The sequence below is a fragment of the Lepisma saccharinum genome, chromosome 6 (genome assembly GCF_977018435.1).
Source record: "Lepisma saccharinum chromosome 6, izLepSacc3.1, whole genome shotgun sequence".
Taxonomy (NCBI): Eukaryota; Metazoa; Arthropoda; class Insecta; order Zygentoma; family Lepismatidae; genus Lepisma; species Lepisma saccharinum.
In genome coordinates, this window is record NC_139234.1 from 31267502 (window position 1) to 31287503 (window position 20002).

General features: G+C 39.1%; 3 protein-coding genes across 3 annotated transcripts in view; all 3 read right to left on the reverse strand.

The window, feature by feature from the left end:
• The window catches only part of LOC145988940 (uncharacterized), a 135299-nt gene that overhangs the window by 102191 nt on the left and 13106 nt on the right, over positions 1–20002 (reverse strand). The gene's annotated exons all lie outside the window — the stretch shown is intronic.
• LOC145988667 (uncharacterized) overlaps positions 1–20002 on the reverse strand; it is a 31798-nt gene that overhangs the window by 8335 nt on the left and 3461 nt on the right. The gene's annotated exons all lie outside the window — the stretch shown is intronic.
• On the reverse strand, positions 4383–5648 carry LOC145989034 (uncharacterized). The gene has a single exon (XM_083124331.1). The coding sequence runs from the start codon at positions 5646–5648 to the stop codon at positions 4383–4385; it is 1266 nt and encodes a 421-aa protein (XP_082980457.1).

The following is a 20002-nucleotide window of genomic DNA, read 5'->3' on the forward strand; positions in this document are numbered from 1 at the left end:
TCTAAGTTGGCATATCTTTCCGATATTTTCGTACACTTGAATGAACTAAACAGAAAAATCCAAGGTAGAAACGAAAATATTCTGACTAGTATGGATAAGATTCAAGGATTTATTAATAAGTTGAACTTGTGGATACAGACAATTGAAAATGGATCGTGTGAGATATTCCAAACTGTATGGCCCCTTGCTGACGATAGCAAGGTGTTGATGGACTTAATTAAAGAACATTTAGTACTCTTGCAGCAGACTTTCAAAAATATTTTGGAGAGAGCGTTGAAGATTTTGACTGGGTTCGTGATCCATTTAGTATGGATTCGAAATATATTACGAAAAATTTACGCTTTTAAGAGGAACTGGCAGATTTGAAAGCAGACAGAACATTGAAATTAAAATTTTTCGAAGTGCCTTTGGATACATTTTGGTTGTCAATAAGCAGTGAATGCCCGGCTATCTCCGAGATGGCAGTTGATGTGTTATTACCATTTTCAACTACTTATTTGTGTGACCTGGGCTTCTCGACGTTGACTGCAATTAAAACATCAAAGAGAGAGAGAGACTCAAATCCATCGATGAAGAAATGAGGCTTGCTTTCTCAACGATTCCGCCACGAATCAGCCGTCTGTATGCAGCTAAGCAGGCTCAAGTATCGCATTGAAGTAGAGTTATTTACTTTAAAATTCGTATTAGAAATGTGTATTTTCTACAGTGAATTAAAGTTAATACATTTTTAATAAATACATAAGTCTATTCGTTTTATAATAATAATAACAATGATAATAATAATAATTGATTACATAACGACGTAATATTTCGTAATTATATTAAGATTCATATGATTTTGAGGGGACAGACATTTTGGTGTGCCGTGTTGAGTTTAGGCCCGTCTGGGGTGTGCCGTGAGTAAAAAAAGGTTGCGGAACACTGTTCTAGACAGTCGACCATGTCCTGTTATCGTCATACTTTCGTTAATAATACTGGAGAAAAAAATACCTGTGGAATGCTCTTGGCAACTAATTTTTTGTGTATGAATTAGGTTCATTATTATTATCATCATCATCTTTTCTTTTAAAGATATACACACTGAAGCATTTGTATTTTTGATATTTACTGTCTCTTTTCTTCCGCTTTAAACTAATCGCGATAATGCTGATTGGATGAAACGACAAGGGAAACCCCACAAAACTTTCTTAGTGCCATCGACATGAGTGTAAGGAAACTTTCAAACCAATGGGACAAGCGGCACGGGATGTTCACACTGCACTAGTGACACACACTTCCAGACTGTAAAATAGCATTCATTGCACATGAGGGTCCAAACGACACGTTCATATGTCGTATTCGCATGCTACTTGTTTTTTTCGGTCGGAAAGAAGGGTGCTCAGCCCGAAGCGACGCGCTACAGGGGGAGTTTCAACTAAGTGACAAGCGACAGCCTTGAAGCGGCACTTCAGTCTATTAGCAAGCGTTTGCTGCTAATTGTGCGAACATCAGATCTAGGCGACACGATAAGCCACACGTGTCGCTTTGTAGCTTGTGTGTCGCTCAAACTGGGCCATTTCCTCAATAGCTTGCAACGTGTTGGTGGTTTGTTGTTCGCGCATGCGCGATGCAATGAGTGTCTTGCTTTAGGGATATTGCGCACCAAAGCGGCACGCGACACTTGACGATTTCACCAACCGAACGCTGGCCTGTGCTGCCCGTCATGCCTTTACAATGTGAAATGTTGCTCTTGATTGGCTCGTTTCCAAGCAACATTTGTCGCGTCTCTCTTCGGTATGAAAGTAGGCTTGGACCGAAGAACCCGTGTCGCTTTGGTGTGAAATCCTCGTATCGTTTGTCGCGTGTCGCTTTGGTGTAAAATCTCCTTGAGGAAACGGTGCAGTCAGAGCTTGTCTCCCTACGGTTCGAAAGGCTGCATTGATTACGGACTGCTCGCTTCCAAGCGACACTTGTAGTTTGTCGCCTCGGTATGAAATATCTCTCATTATACTATTTATATTCTAATAACATAGAAAAATAAAACTCTAGTACACAATCCAACACCTGACGTCCGGAATCACTTTGCGATGTTTCTTCTTGTGTTACGCATGCTATTTATTTATCAATTTTATTTAACTTTTCTTTCCAAATTAATGTCATTTCGAGACTGCAAGTCACTCCACAAATATAACTGTTTCCATCAATTCACTTACCGCCTTTCTATACAAACAAATCTACACAATATATTCCAAAAACAAACTAAGCCGCATTACTTTCATAACAAAATTAGCACCTGGTCCGATCGCACTGCCATCTATGTTTGTCATCCGTCTGGGGAACTAGTTTCTTGGGTCGTTTTCCACACTACGTTATTCAAGGCGCTGTACTAAGAACAAACAAAGGATGTGCAACAATAAAGAATTATTTAGAAAAAATACCTTCGCCGTAATAACGGACTTGGTACGTGAGATATTCACATGTGAGTATATGTCGTATTCAAAATATTAAGTTTATTTAAATAAGAGTTTGAGATTTCATTTTTATCTGTGTAACGATTCTAGAACTGACGCAGATTAATTGTACGGTAGATTTGCGAGAAGAAAACTCTTTTGGGATCATTTGTTTGTCAGGTGGCGCGTTTCAGCCGCAGCCCCTGAAGACGAAGCGTCTCAATCGACTCATCTCAGAAAAAGTACGAAATATAGAGAAACTAATACCAAAAAGAATAAAACGTGCACGGAAACGAGTAGGAACGAAGACGAATAGAATAGGCTGAATCAGAAATATTAGTTCATCTGTAGAGTAAGGACTCTTTGGTATTGATGAGAAAACTGTCCATAGTTTCAGTGGTTCCAAAACTGTTCGACTGTTCTCATAGTTCCAGGGTTTAGGAACTGTCCGAGTTTTTCCAGACTCCAGTGTTTCTCTAGTGAATGTCCATACTGTTAAAATTCTCCATAATTTTCGTGTGTTTTTAAGTTACATAATTAGTTGAGGAGCTCTCCATCGGCATATTTGTTGTGTGTGTACGATGCGCATATGACAGTAAATAGACTACTCGAGACTGAGACTGTTCATAATTAGCGAGGAGAATATTGTGAAATAACGTTTGGCAATAAAATGTGAAAGATCATTCTCTTCTATCTATTGGATAGCTATTAACAAGAACACAAGTAAATTAACCCTGAGATTATGAGTCCGCACCTACCAAAAGAAGTAGCATTTTTCCTAATATGTGTTTTTTCTGATTGACACCCCATTGCGACTCTACGAACTGAATTTTATCCTGAATATATGCAACCACGCAACACAGCCTCACAATTCTCACTTATATATATATATATATATATATATATATATATATATATATATATATATATATATATATTTACTTGACATTTCTGGAAAATCGCGAAAATAGTCACTAATGCTTTGACGTTTCAATTACTATGAAAATAATATACACCTTATGTCTGAATAGTTAAGTAGATATTGGTATGTCTGAAGAAGTGGCATAGTAAAGTATATTAGGTTTCGTTAAATTTTTCATTTATATTCTCTAACGAGACAGAGACTGGGACACTTAAATCTCGGTTATACAGGTCCTTCTTGTTCTCGGTCTCATCTCGACAAATTTCGAAAGATCTTGACTACCTCTCGTCTTGATTTTAGAATACCGTCCTAACACCATCCCTGGATGATATGACGAATTTGATCGGGATCACACTCAAAGGAACATCCCTGACAAGTTTCTAGATTTTGGATATTGCTTCGTAGTTATTAAGTTATGTCGTCAAACTTCATTTGTAAAGTTACACAGTGTCAGATTTGTGCTGCAGATAGGCCAAACACAGGACCCGTTACCTTCTGTCTATCTTACAGAATTTCTGGTGAAAACCTTGCATTATGTTACGTATGAAGTAAGAAGGAGCTCTATGTTGTACACTATACAGGATTTCAACATTTCTTTGAAAAATCTCTAACCACACTTTGGTAGCCAGAATATCTACGAGTAGTATGTTGTAGTCACATTATTTGAAAATATTAGATTATAGTTAATTAAATACCGAATTTCTAAAACAGCAAAACAAATTAAAAATAGAGAGTGACTTACTTATCATACATCATCCGGATATCGAGGGATGAATCTGCATGGGTAGAATATATCGAGACCACAAAATTATTTTACTTGAATAGTTGGAAAACAATTTCAACTCGGTTTGTTCGTGAACTAAAATTTGGAATAGTCTAACAAAATTAAAGTTAGATGGAATGAAAAAAAAATCTTTGCAAATTGTCCTGTGTGTATAACACGCCACACTGAGAAATATTGAGTAACTAAATCATCGTCGTCAAATACCAATGGGCAAAAACACATTGTTCTAGTAAACTCTTCAAACATTCTACAACAAAACCTTATCTCCAATTTCGTCGAATATATCTTTCAGTCTCGCGTGAAACTTTGGATTTGCGTACAACGGCGATGTCTTGAATATCTCTGTCATGTTATCTTCAGTTACCGAATCAATATCAGGGACCGCGTTTTCTTCAGCAAGAATTACTGGCAAGATTGAAAGTGCCGTGATTAGACCAAAGAGTAGTTTCGATTCCAACTCCTTCTCCACAACTTCCAGCGTGATCTCATCACAAGTGCAACCAAGAGCCTTCACGGACTCAGTGAAGCTTTGGTGGTAGATCTTGAGGAGATCCTTCTGGTGTTCGTCCCTCAACTGCTTCGTGGTGCTCGTAAAGAGGAAATAGACCAGGTCAAGGCCGAAAGAGGTGTAGCGAGACATTTGGAAATCGAGCAGCTTCACTTCCTTCGGATTGTCCTGAGAGTCGTATGAGAACAACATATTGTTCACCCAGAAGTCTCCATGGATAAGGAGAGCAGTTGGTTCCTGAGGTAGACAATGCTCTATAAACTTATCGAAAGCCGTTGTCTTCAACTCCTCAAGCTTGGGAAGGTATTTATCGTAGCCTGTAAAAGTCTTCACCGTCGACACGACGGAGTCCATTTGCCCCGATATGAATGGTGAAAACTTTTCCCTGTTTGCTTCGGTGTACATGGTTTCCTTATAGAGCTTGAAATTCTCTTGAAATTCTTCAAAGTTCTCTTTCTTCATCGCAAAGGACAATGCGTGGAACTTTCCCAGCGCGCTGAAAACCAGTTTGCAATGGTCGAAATCCAAACCCTTTTTCCTTTCGCCCATCTTGAACCCAAGAGGAGTCAGATCCCTTAGGACAAGCGCTTCCTTGTCATCGTCCATTGTGGAGAAGGCACAACTTGCCACGTATGGGAGAAGAGACTTGGTAACACCTTTGCTCTTCTGGAACTCCATAAACGTTGGGAACACCATGTCGTATATTTTCACTTCTTTCAGAAAAACATCCATATCCTTAATGAACGATTTCCTGAGTTCATTTTCTGGAATACACTTGATCACCAGTTTGTACTCCTGGTCTCCCTTCTTGGTCCTGGCAACCACTGTCGCCCGGTACACAATGGTGGCATAGTTGTCCCCTGCGGCTGTCCCAGGAATCACTTGGCAGTTCTTCACCTCAAGATCAGGATCGTTTTCCGCATCCCGCAACCCTCTCTGGAAGAAATCCTTATCCAGCCATGAGTGAGCAGCACGGCCATCAGAATCGGTTAGTGTTTCAGGCATGTTTGGTTAGTCTGAAAGAGTAAATAGGAAAAAGGGCCATGTAATGAAAAAAACCTCTGGAGTGATATGCTTGTGGGTATAAATGAACCAATATATATTTTTTTTTTCAAAATTTTGGAGCAAGTGGCGTGTTATACATGAAACAGGGGGAAAATGCTGAAGCAGGAAGGAATTGCACAAGTGGGACTAAGCCGATTGAATATTGTAGAGTAGCTCATACGAATTCTCACTTAATGACGATTCATGGTTATTAATTGACCTATATGGTATTTTATTATTATGAAGTCTCATTTGGACATTATCCATTGTATAATGCTTTTTTCTATTCTAAGAGTACGCTTTGAAGAAGGCCTAATTTTTCTTGCCATCAGGTGAGCAAGTTTGTATTTGCAATGAACCTGTGATTTTTGCTACAGATATTGTGCACTAATCAACTATTCCGCCCACTTCCGGAATCCTATTGTACGTTTTGCTATATTTAAGATCCTGCTTCAATTTCCTGAGAGAAGATAGAAATATAAAATTTGGTGTACGGAGACATCTACCTAATACATTGGCGACATTCAACATCATTGTGACTTATCCGTAATTAAAAGAACGAAGTATTTTGCGGGTAAAATACAGATAAGATACTAATTTTAATGGATTGCCTATTTGGAGAAACTATAAATGTTACAAGGTAAAACTTTCTGTAAAGAAATCAGATAGAAATGCTAATTTTGTTATGATATTAATTAACATCATTAACAATTTGTAAAAATATATCACCAATAATTACTGTACAACACGAAATTTGTCCTTTGCTTAAAAATATGTTTTTCTAATGTATTTTTGCATGCAAAACACGAATCTGCAATTAATTTTTCGTATCACGTACAGTTTTCTTGAAAAACGCAATCTTTATACATTATGTGTATTAATTACATTTAAACAATTATAAATTCCTTTAACTGTTTTTAACTGTTTTTTTTCCAGCGCTTGATAAAAATGATATCGCTATGAGTTCGCATTGTTACAAAAAGAAACGTTTTGCTGGATCATCTAGTGATAAATTTGTTACATAGCAATCACCGTGCTGGCACTACTGACGAACAAGCGCTGCCATCTGTTTTGTCCTATCCAACGTGACGGTTGTGCTTTGCAATTGCAGGTGTTTGTGTAAAGTTTTAACGTTTGTGGCGGGTTTCTGTTAGTGAGGTGTGTATGAAAAAGTGACTTCGTTCAGTGGATCATAATGTCCCGTCAGTGTAAGAATAACCCTGATTCATTTTGTTATATATGTGGTGAACTGACGTGTAAAAGTCAAAGAAGTAGCCTTACCTCTGATGTCAAAAAAGCATATGAACTGTATTTTGGATCCCGAGTAGGCGATCAAGATAAGCGATGGGCACCACATATCTGCTGCAATTCTTGTTCCAGGAACTTGCGAAACTGCATGCAAGGAAAGCGAAGTGGGCTAAAATTTGCCGTACCAATGGTTTGGAGGGAACCCAAAGACCACGTAAGTGACTGTTACTTTTGTTTGACAGATGTAATGGTCTTCTCTTCAAAATCAAAACATCACATCCGATATTCTAATTTGGAATCAGAAAGGCGCCCAGTGCGTCATAGTGAAGAGCTACCTGTGCCGAAAGCTCCCGACAATTGTAATTACATTTGATACATCAATTGAAGAAGGAAGTTCAGGCAACGAGGACGTCGACTTTGCGCCACCAACCATCTCAAGTGCACCACATCTCATCACACAAGAAGAGTTAAACGATCTGGTACGGGACTTAAATCTATCGAAAACAAAAGCAGAAATCTTGGGCTTTCGACTTCAAGAATGGAATCTATTGGATAAAAAAGTCAAAATCAGCACGTTTCGAACGCGACAGAGAAACTTTTCATCTTGCTTTTCGGAGACTGGAGGAATTGCGTTCTGTAACAATATTAATGCTTTATTTCAGGAGTTGGGCCATGAACACAATCCAGCAGAATGGCGATTGTTCATTGATTCGTGTAAGATAAGTCTGAAGGCAGTACTGCTCCATATTGGTAATGCTTATCCATCCGTGCCAGTGGCGTATGCTGTTCACAAAAAGGAAACGTATGAGGTAATGCGTGACATATTGCAGTACATTAAATATAATACATTCAAGTGGCGAATCTGTGGAGACCTGAAAGTAATTGGAATTCTTACTGGCATGCAACAAGGGTATACCAAATTTTGTTGCTTTCTGTGTGAATGGGACAGCCACGACCGAGTTAACCATTACGTGCGGAAAATATGGCCACCACGACAAGAATATGTACCAGGAATCAAGAACATATCACATCAACCACTCGTGGACCCTAAAGATGTTTTTCTTCCCCCATTACACATCAAACTAGGTTTGATGAAAATCTTTGTGAAAGCATTAAATAGAGATGGGCCAGCTTTGAAGCACCTGAAGACAAAAGTTCCAAGCCTAAGTGACGCTAAGATAAACGAAGGCGTGTTCATTGGCCCACAAATAAGAACTGCCATGCAGGATAGTGAGTTTGAATGTACACTGTCGGACATAGAAAAGGCAGCATGGCAAACATTCAAGTTAGTGTGTTCTAATTTCCTCGGTAATACTAAAGAACCAAATTATGAAACTATTGTTAGTGATATGGTGCACTGCTTCCAAATCATGGGATGCCACATGTCCCTGAAATTACATTTTTTGGATTCTCATTTAGACTTCTTTCCACAAAATTTAGGGTCTGTTAGTGATGAACATGGGGAACGGTTCCACCAGGACATTGCAACATTTGAAAAGCGGTTCAGTGGACGATGGAACAGCAGTATGCTTGCTGAATATTGTTGGTCTATCATCAGAGAGACTCCTTCAGATAGATACAAGAGAAGAAGATCACAATTATCATTTCCGTAGAAGTTTGTACTGTCTTTGGTTTGTATACGTAAAATGCCTGTCTAATGTCTGTGCAACAAAATGTCATGTGGCTGTACAATACAAATGGTATGTCTAGGGAGATAACTGACTTCACATATCGATTTAGTACCTTTAACTTATTTAAACTCACATGTTTTCAACCAAAGGACATTTTCGTAGACATTTTTTAGTCTTTTGTTTGTATACGTTGATTTACCTGTCTAATGTCTGTGCAACAAAATGTCATGTGACTGTACAATACAAATGGTATGTCTTGGGAGAAAGCTGACTTCACGTATCGATTTAGTACCTTTAACTTATTTAAACTCTCATGTTTTCAACCAAAGGACATTTTCGTAGACATTTTTTAGTCTTTTGTTTGTATACGTTGATTTACCTGTCTAATGTCTGTGTAAGAAAATGTCATGTGACTGTACAATAAAAATGCTACGTGTTAGGAGGAAACGGGGATTTTACATATCGATTTAGCACCTCCAATTTAGTCAAAATCACCTGTTTTCAACTAAAGGACAGAACATGACCTCAAATTTGTTTTACAGTGAATCGGTAATATGCCAATGTACTGAATTGCACCCATGGAGCATATCGGAATTACCTAGTAGATGCATCTGAGGAAGACCTGGGGAAAGTACCCTTTAGCAAGACAGAACCGTCAACAAACCACGAAACCACAGAAGGCACGGAAGCTTTTTCACGTGTAATTTTGTCTGTAGTCACAAGTAGGTAGACAGATAGATTTATTCCTTTCATGTGCGAGCCATAGGCTGTACACACTACATCACATTTGAATTTTTCTTCTACAATACACACACACACACACACACACACACACACACATATATATATATATATATATATATATATATATATATATATATATATATATAAATATACACTGAATTTATCTCTAATGTTGTCTCTTGGTTTGTCCCCTATGTACACATTCTTTCCCCTCCGTTACAAGCACATTCACTCCACTCGTTCTTCTTCCAGTCTTTCTTCCTTTTTCCTCGCCTCACTTCTCTTTTCCTTCACTTTCACCAAAAACACTCCCACTTTCTCCAACTTTTCCACACTTGCTGCACTCTGTTCCACAGCTAACACAACTAATTTGAGCGCTCCTTCATTTCCAAACCCTTCAACCATTTGTCCTGCAGGGCGCGCGTTCCCGGACATGGTAAACAGGTGATCCTTCCCATCGTTCTCGCTCCCTCTATTTTCACAGCACTGTGTCTCCACCCTCCAAATCTCAGCCATACTAACCCCTCTCTTGCTTACTTTATTCATATAATTTGCTTGTCTAGAGGTCTGGTGATATTTTCGTTGCAATTTCCATTATTATTTCTTGCCGATCTACATCTTCTAGTCGCTGTTTAACGAGTTCAAGTATGCCTTGGTCTAAGTGCTCTTCTTCCCATACCCATCCCAACCCGATCTCGAATAGTTTGCCTTATTTTGCCCACGAGCCCATTTCCTCTTCCCTTACTTCTTGTATGAGAGTCTTCCCTTTGATAGTGTCTCCCCCTGCTGTTATCAGAGTTGCCCAATATTTAACCCTTCTCCACGTTAGTCTGGTGCTCTCCTTCGCTAGCCCGAGCTCCCATAGTACCTCGCTGTTTGCGCTGTCTGTTGCGACATGCAGGGCTTTTTCGAAATAGCTGCAGTGTAATTGCAGTGTAATTGCCCAACCCCCTCGATTTTGCAACCATACCCAACGGAAGCTCTTAATAGTGTTCGATATAGCTTATTGACGAAGCTCATTTCATAGTTTGTAGTTTCCTCGTTATTCCCATTATAGGCTCGCGCCTTTTCCCTCACTGCTTGTAAGTGTCTCTCCCATGTTCATGTCATATAAATTGTTAGAAGAAGGTAACGTTTAACCTTTTCCAGTTCTTGACTCATAAAGTTCCACTTCTCTCCCTTCCGTAAATATACCCATTTTTAAGCCCAACAATTTTCGTTGGCCTCATTTACTTCTAAATTAGAGTCACAGCCGAACCTTTCCAACCCGCCGCGATCCTTGCAACCCTGCGTTTGTCTCCGAGATCAGAACAACGTCGTCTGCGAACAGGAGAGCCTGAACCTTGGCCGTCCCGATCTTTGGGGCAGTGCCGGATCTACAAGCCGCAAAAACCCGTGGTGGGGGGGCAGAGAGAAGTAAGCCTCTAGGGGGCCCTCAGCCATTGACATAGTAGAGGGTTTGCGTATGTAAAAAATAAACGTCGTTGCTGAGGGGTTCAGAAACTAATACAATATATGCAGGTAAAGGTAAAGTTCTCTGTGAATATAGCACCGTGCCATGAAGGCACTTGATTTGAGGCTGGGTGGGCCCTAGAACCGCTTTATGCGGGGACAAAGCCGCAAAAATTCCGACCTTAGATCACCCACCCCGGGTTTCCCGCGTGGCAGTCAGACTAGAATCAAATCAGGCTAGAATTTCACGAGAAATGCAGTTGTGAACGTTTTTTCAACCTATATTTAATCAGGAAAGGTTATGACTGCATAAATGCATCATTTTCCAGGTGTGAGAAAACAGTGTTTTATATATATATATATATATATATATATATATATTGGTGTTGGAAGAACCGGCTTAGCCGGGAATGAAATGAGAAAAGAAAGGGGAGTTCAGCGATAATAGAACGAACTAAGTGATGACGAGACATTTCCGTCTGTAATATGTGTAAATGTCGTATATAAGAATAATTGCAAGAATTTTACGTGTATTGTGGGCAAAAGATTAAGCGCCTTCGATTCGCTGCTAACCAAAAAAAAAATTGAAAAATAAGTAAAAAAAAAAAGAGTAAGTAATAGATTTATAGAAAATTTCATGGAAAAAGAGAGTAGGTTTTCAATTTCATGGGATATGAGCTATACCATGTTGTAGACTATCAATAATTGAACTATAAAATTAAAGGAGAGAGTGGGAACATTTGCCTATATTTATTATATGCTTTTGTTAACATATTTAGTGCATTGCAGCTTTCAAAGAAGCAGTTCGCGTTACACCTGAGCGTAAATAAAAAAAATTGCTATGGCCAAAAGCCAAAAGTTCAGCAAGTTCTACGCAGTTCATTTGTTCTTTAAATCGTTCATCTTGTTCTATCTTAGTTCTTTCTTTCTTTCTTTGTACTCTTTTTTTTCTCATTTGAGCGTATATGTACCAGCAAATGGGGAAAAAAATGTTTGCTAGTTAGAAGCATAAACGCGCTAAGTACTTATTAGTCAAATCAGCTAAGTGATATGTTCTGACTATTACTATGCGTATAATCGCAAATTATAAAATAACATTAAAATATCAGGAGACATTAATTATTAGGCAAGAGATTTATTATAAATGTTCCGACGATTGAGATAGCATTCTGTAATCCTGGTCTTGTTAAAAATAAAAATGAGTTCGTTCTAACGCAGAAGTGCAGTGCGAGCACTGGAAGTGAAGAAGGGGGGGGGGGGGGGTAAGCGTGGGAAAATGCTGGATCATGGGATGTTAGCATGTGGAATGTACGCAGCGAGGAGGCTAAAGAGACTGACAACGGAGTGGAGTGTTAATGAATGTTAGTGGGGTTTTCATGGCACTAGTCGTAGCGGGCTTTAAGTCTAGAAACAGTAATAGTATCGGTCTTTTCTTTGCTTCTTCCGTCGATGAAAGTAACTTCATAGGAATTCTCGTTAACTTTCCGAAGAATAGTTCCTTTGTACTTATAAGAGGACGCAAAAGCTTTTGACACGCCTGGAGTCGGAGTGGCATCTAGAATCCACACATGTTGGCCTGGTGAGTACTGTATTTGCCTAGAAGTGTGGTCTGTGTACTGTTTCTGCTGTTCGTAACGTTTATGTAAGTTGTCGTGAGCGGTCTTACGTATGGATGTCAGGAGTTCAAGTCTCTGTTCGTTCGTCTGGGAGATATTGCCAGGTTTCGATGGAAGGACTGCGTCTGCTAAGATCCTTGGGTTGTAGCCAAACAAAGTAAAATACGGGCTCTGGAGTGATCCAGAATGGATTGTAATGTTGTGGCTGAACGTCGCACTAGCTAAATAGTCACACCACGAAACCTTCTTCTCCAACACAAAAACTCTCATGACTTTCTTTAAGTAACTAAATGAACTCTCAACTAACCCATTCGTGAAATGTGCACAAGTATCTACATATTTTAGTTGTACGCCTGTAATATTAGCTAACTCCCGTAAAAGTAAACTTGAATTGGGTGTTGAGCGATCTAAATAGATCGTTTCCGGGAGGCCATGGACTAGAAAGACTTTCTCAACTAGGGCTGTTGCTATGTTTTGTGCATCATGATTAGCCAAAGGAGCTGTAATGACGTATCTTGTACAACTATCAACTACTGATAGAAAATATTTGTATTTGTGCGTTTTAGAAGGGACTAATGGTCCACATACGTCAATATGAATTCGTTGGAAAGGAATTTGGGCAGGTTGAAATGTTTGCAGGGTATGTGGTTTAGAACCTTGTGGTTTCTTTGAGATCTGGCAAGGGATGCAATGTCGAACCTTATCGTACACAAATTTCTTCATATTAGGGAAAAAGTAGCGCATAAGCATTAAATTATATGACTTTTGTGCGCCTTGGTGACTTCCATTGATTTTATGTGCATGAATAAGATCGAAAATTTGATTTCTTAATGCCTGGGGAATACAAAGTCTATCCCGATAACCAGTTTTGATTTTATTAGTCCTGTATAAGACGCCATTTTTGAGTACATAAGAATACGAAAGTTTTTCTAGTTTAGGATTACTAGCTTTGTCTTTGTTTTCTAAAATGTCAATAATGTCTGTTAAATAGGGTCTTTACGTTGTTCTGATCTAATATCAAAATCTGCTGCTTGTGCATGAAATACTTGATGAAAGAACAAGGCATCATCATCATCATTTTTCTTGTCACGATTAGTCTTTTCAAGCGGTAAGCTTGCACGGGAAAGTGCATCCGCAAGTTCATTTTTACTGGCGCTGACATGCCTTATTTCGAAATCAAAATTTTGAAAATAAAGAGCTCTTCTTCCTAGAATAGAACTATGGTGTTTAGTTGAACGAAGATAGGATAAGGCTTTGTTGTCTGTGAGAACCACAAATCGTTGATTCATAAGGAAAAATTTGAAAGTTTTCAAAACATAATATGCACCTGCAATTTCGAGGGAAAATGTGTCAGCTTTTTTCTCTGTTTCTGTTAAGGCTCGTGAACAATAAGCACAAGGATGTAAATTTCCTTCTTCGTCGGGCTGTAACAACGCTCCGCCGATCCCATCTCCGCTGGCATCAATGAATACATATGAGGGGCGCTTAGGGTCATAAGGGCGGAGGATAGGGGCGGAAGTGATCATTTGTTTCAGTGTTTCGAAACTTTTCTGGTGTGCATCAGTCCATTCAAACTTGACATTCTTTTTGAGAAGCTTGAATAAACATTCTGTTGGTCCTGCAAATCCTTGCACAAATCGTCGAATGAAATTTACACGTCCTAGAAAACTACGAAGCTTGCGTTTGGTGTTAGGGGTGGGATATTCCAAAATAGCTTTAAGAATATGTTCTGAAATCTTAATTCTCTTTTGAGATACCAGGTTACCGAGGACATTTACTTCGGCAAAAGCTAGCCTACACTTAGAGGGTGACAACTTAAGGGATGCTTTTCTTAACTTTTGAAACACTCTGTCCAGAATGTTAATCATGTGAGGAAGATTTGAGCTGTAAATAATGATGTCATCAGTGTAAACAGAAAGTTCTGAACTGTCTATTCCACTAAGGGCAAGTTCGCTTACGCGGTTCATTACACCGGGGGATGTTTTCAATCCCTGGCATAACCTAGCATATCTAAAACTACCAAGATTGTTAATGGGAAAGGCGGTAATGTCCTTAGAACGCTCTGTTAATGGAACTTGAAAGAATGCACTTGACATGTCCAAAATTGAGTAGTATTTCTTACCAGCCATCTCTGCCATGATAGTTTTTATGTCTGGGGCCTGTAATGAAATCGGAGCTATTACGTCATTTAAGGCGCGAAGGTCAGAAATAAAACGATAAATGCCATTGGGTTTCTTGATTAATAGGACTGGGTGTCGATAGGGACTCCCTTCACAGCGTTCTATAACACCTTGGTCTAATAATTTCTGAACTTCCTGTTTCATGGGCTCTCTGTAATGAAAGGGTATAGGGTAGGTCTTGGCATACACTGGGGTGTCATCTGTCAGCTTGATGTCATATTCCAAAACATTAGTTTTAGTAAATGTATCTCCTGGCAAGAGAAAAATATCTGCATACGTGTATGCGAGCTTTAGGATTTTTTCTCTTTCTTCTCGGGGAATATCAGGGTTAACTGTGAGGAGGGAGGGGTCAAATTTCTGTTGACTTTCACTTATTTGTTGTTTTACTGTGCTATTTTCATTACAAGAGTATGAAAATGCGACATCTTCGCTTTTATTTTCCCAAACGGAAGTAACGTCACTTAAAATTTCACATGTCGATATTTCACCTAATATCGTGTCACTTTCCAAAGTGATTGTGCTTTCAGTAGGGTTGTGTATGGGAATGACAGGTGATTGAGAGTTTACTGTAGCATTGGGAAGGACCACTGCATGCTGGGCCATAAGGGAAGCAGATGGGGTAAAAAGTACAGGCTTAGGGGTGTTAGGTGTCGTGGTGGTAAGTTTCAAATTGATATAAGTTTTGGATCGTGGACTTAACTGAATTGTGTTTGAAAGGGTAGCTTTTCCCTCATACACATTTGCATTTTCAATTTGGTTGAATATGTCATGCGACACCTGGTGAGTCTTGTACTTTGACCTCAAAATACTATAATTTGGAGTACGTCCTAAATGATGAAGAATTATTGTATTGTCTTTTAACGACATCTCGCACCTCTGCGTTCGCAAAAAGTCATTTCCTAAAAGGGGAGGGACATTTGTTGAATCTACAATTCTAAATGGGTGCGAATATTTATGCTTTCCAATTATGATAGGAAGAACTACAATTTCAGACACACTCAGTTTTGATCCGGACACACCTTGGATTGTGGACTTTACCTTGTAGGTTTTTCTTTCAGAAGGAAGGAAGTGAGAAGGGTAAATTGATATTTGGGAACCCACGTCGATAAGTAAATCTACTTCTTTCCCTTGTATGCTACTATTGATATAATATAAGCCATTTCTCTCAATGATAGGAACTTTGTCTAGTCTACTATTATCTTCGATTTCGTTCCTGCAAGTCGAAGATGATTTTAGTTTAAACTACTGTCGCTGTGTGGTTTGTAAAAGCAGTTATCGCTCAAATGATTATAGCGACCACAGAACGTACAGGCCGATGTATTTGCATCGTTGCGATTACCCATATTTCGAGTCTGATCTCGACGTTGAAACCTATTATTATTATAACTACCCCTGAATTGGCCTCGAGAGTTCGATCTATAGTTTCCTCTATGATTAGCTCTATTATTACCCCTGTAGGAAGGGGAGTTATTATTCCCCTTGTTGCGAGCTCTATTCCCACTGTCATGTGCGTTTTGATTAGCCGTTTTCGCAAATTCCAGAACATTTGAGCAAAAATTAAAAAGAGAAGCTGTGTTCATTTGTTCCTGTGAATGTAGGGCTATGTTCGACATTTGTGACGAAAGCTTATTTACCTCATCACTAGAGGCAGTATTGGGAGCGTGTTCCACGTTAGCTACAGCTGGTGGTGCCATGCTGTGAGCAATTTCAGAACTTGGTACATGGTACATTCCTTGATACATTGCGTGGGAGTTATTGACGGGAGCGGGATTTGATTGCAGACTTTGGACTTGATGAGCGGGGGGTGGGAGAAAGGATGGACTCTGGTTATATGGTACAAACTGCTGACTCGGGTTCTGCGAATTACTTGGGAGGGGGGAGTAAACCTGTGCATGAGAACAGCTGTGAAGTGGCGTCTGGGTCAATGTCTGTTGCTGCAAGCTTGCTTGTGCTATTGCCTGGTCAATTTCAAACTTCTCCTCCATCATACGGGAATTAATCAGTAATTGCTGGCGTTCGAAATTCTGTAGGTGGGCAATTAATTCCTCTGTTTTGGCAAAATGCTTATTAGTTAAACAGCCAATGTATTTGGCTCGCAGTCCCGTGATTATATAAGATAGAGTTTGTTCTTCAGTGGCGTTCGGGAAGTATTGCTGGACTAATGCCTTCTTAGCAATAACATAGGTGTGAATTGGTTCTGTAATCATTTGCTTCCTTGCTAAAATGATTTGAACGGGATCCGCTGATAGGTACGAGCCTCTAAATAAAGTACTTAGCTCATTTTTGATGTGTGTATATGTCAGGTCTACAAAGTTAGGTCGTTTCTGTATGTCATGAAAATAAATTAAAGCGGTGTCAGTCAAAAATAAAGGCAACATCTCTTTACGCTTAGCTTCCGACCATCCCGCGGCGTGTGCAAATTTTGAAACTTGAGGAAAAATGGGTCAACGTCTTTCGGGTCATTTCCGCTAAATGGCGCCGGGTATAACGCAGTTGGGATTGGGGTGGCCATATTAGTGGTGGGAATTTCTACTGTAACGTTATCAGGGCTATTAGTATTGTTAGAGGGAGTAGGGACGTGAGCTGGAGTGCTTGCTAAGGGCTGGGGTCGGGTTTTGCTGGGTGTTTCTAGTCCTAGGACAAATTGAGGGTAGTTTCTGTTAGCAGATCTTAACCGTGTTACTGGAGGGGAGGGGACTGGGGATAAAGGTCGTGAATTTATTGGGTTCGCCGTAATTGCAGTAGCTAACTCTATGATTTGGTCGAGGGAGGAATCTAGGTGTTCGTGCAATGCTATCTGTGACGTATTCATAGACTAAAGTTCGTCGTGCTGACCAAAGAACAAATGAAAGTATGGGTATGCAGTTATTTATGTCATTAATATATCGCTTGTCAAATAAATATAAGCAAGTGTTCTTATTCCTGTGTGAATGATGCTCAAATACGTCCAGAGTGAATGTTATGCAGAAGAACTAGATTTTGTTGGGGGGGGGGACTCGGCATAAAAAGAGAAAAGAGGGGTTGTATTCCATAGGGTAATATACAAAATTGTCAGTGGGTCTGACGCATCTTAAGCGTACTGTGGGAATATGAATTGGAATTTACTAAAAATTTACTTTAAAAAAAATGCTCCCAAAGTGGGGGGGAGTCTAATTTAATGTAAAGCAATTCGTACAGAAGGGTACTCAATTGCAAAAAGGGCCTGAAGCACCTCCACCATGTTGTAATCCCGTCTTACCTGGGATCTGAGGTCACAGGGAAGTTTCAATTATACATTTAGGTAGAGCTTAATAGTATCTGTTAGCTGAACCTGCTCCGATTAAGAGGGTAGAGATATGGAATGTGAATGTAAAGGTTATTTACGCTTGTTCATACCTGGTAGGTGTGTGATGTTCTTGTCCAGATGCTTCTTGCAGACCGAATTGTGACAGGTGCCAAGGTTCTATCCTGCGACCCTTGGCTCACCAAACCGAGCAATCCCTTGCGACTTGCTGCATGCTAGGCAGCCGTAACTCCGTGTTCCGTCGTCGTAGTTCAGTAGTGTTAATGTGTTGTAGAGTAATCAGAGACTAATTATCCATGTGAGCGTCGATGATAAAAGTAATTCAAAAGAGCGTCGATGATAGGTGTAGTTCAAATGAGCCTCAAAATCCAAAGAGAGCGAGCTCCGGGAGTGAGCTCCCTTTTATAATCTTAGGCTTCGAAAGGTTGTTAAACCTTTCGAACGCGCTAGATGTTGTTTATATCCACGCGTTTGCCTTTCAGTTCCTTGTTTAACGGAAGTTACAAAGTTAGCGCATTCTTGGGATCACCCGTTGGTCGGACAATTCCAGGAAATAAACAAGCGTGAATATTACCATGACGATGTTTTCTCGGTTTAATAATCTCCATATCTCTACTATATATATATATATATATCCCATCAGCCCCTCCCCATTTAAAAATGGTCTGTAGTGCTACTACAGAAAACTATTTTTCGTCGTCTACTTCTAAGAGAACCAAACCCAACAAGCCTAACATAATCACCACAGATTATAACTACCCCGCAAGGCTACTAGCCAATGACAATGCTTAAAAGAGTAGTAAAAGCAATCACTAAGAATAAAGATTTTGTGTTTAATTCAATATGACCAATGTGTTTCCACTTAAACCTAACCTTTTTCTATCATGACCAATTGTACCCAGCCTATCTCCTTTACTTTTTATAGGGGGTGTTAAGAGACTTTTTATTTACTCTCTAGGCCCTTATATGTGACTGTCAACATGAGATCAAGAATTACACACATAAACACATTATATATGTGTATGTATGTATATGTGTGTGTTTGTAGATATATACATATCCAAGGACGTATTTAGAAAGATTTATCAACTACTAAAATTAAATAATGAAAAATATATTCGTTTAGCCTTTATTGGAACACAAGGATTATATTGGGATCATGCGGCATTCAAGTACAGGAACGACGTATTTAGGGGGACCGGACCCCCCCCCACCCGATAGACTTATTAAGTACGGAAATTAAATAATGGAAATATACTCGTTTAACATTTGTTGTATTATTTCCTCTGAATTTATTGAAAAATAAGGATTAGATTGGAATCATACGGCTTTGAATGACATTACAAAGAAGATTTATGTACACTACTACTCAAAATAATATGCATAAAATATTAATCAGAAACTTGCTTTTCTCCAACTTCATGTAACATCATTTTTGTTATTCGATAAATATTCAATTATTAATCTACTTGATATTAACTTCATTGCTAGGGCACTTGTTTTTATGTACTTTATTCCGATCTTAACTACAGGTAAGCTATTATCTCTTTACCTATTCGTGTAATAATATAATATTAATTTATGTATTGTAATTTGTATTAATTGGATTTCATATAATCATTTTATTTTAAATATTACTATTATTACCGTGACACTTGGTTCGGACGCACCCCCGAAACATATTTCTAGATACGTGCCTGGTATGCATATATATATATATATATATATATATATATATATATATATATATATATATATATATATATATACACACACACACACACACACACACACACATACATACAGTGTGTGTGCGTAAAGGTAGGTAGGTAGAGGAGTCCTTTGGTAATATTTGGCGGAAGGGCCCAAGATTTGTAGATCCGGCACTGCTTTGGGGTATCTTCCCCCTCTATATATGTGACAATGTCATTTATATAGAATATAGACAGGAGTGGGGGTAAAAAAACATCCTTGCTTCACACCCGCCCTGGATTTTCGATTTTCAGTAACCGTTGTTGCCTGGCACCTGGCACAGAACTCCATCGTCCTATACAGTATATAGCTCTTAACGCGATCACCATAATCGCCGACATTTCCATGTGCCACAGTTTATCCCATAGTTTTTCCCTGTTTAGTGTGTCGAAAGCCTTGCGGAAATCGA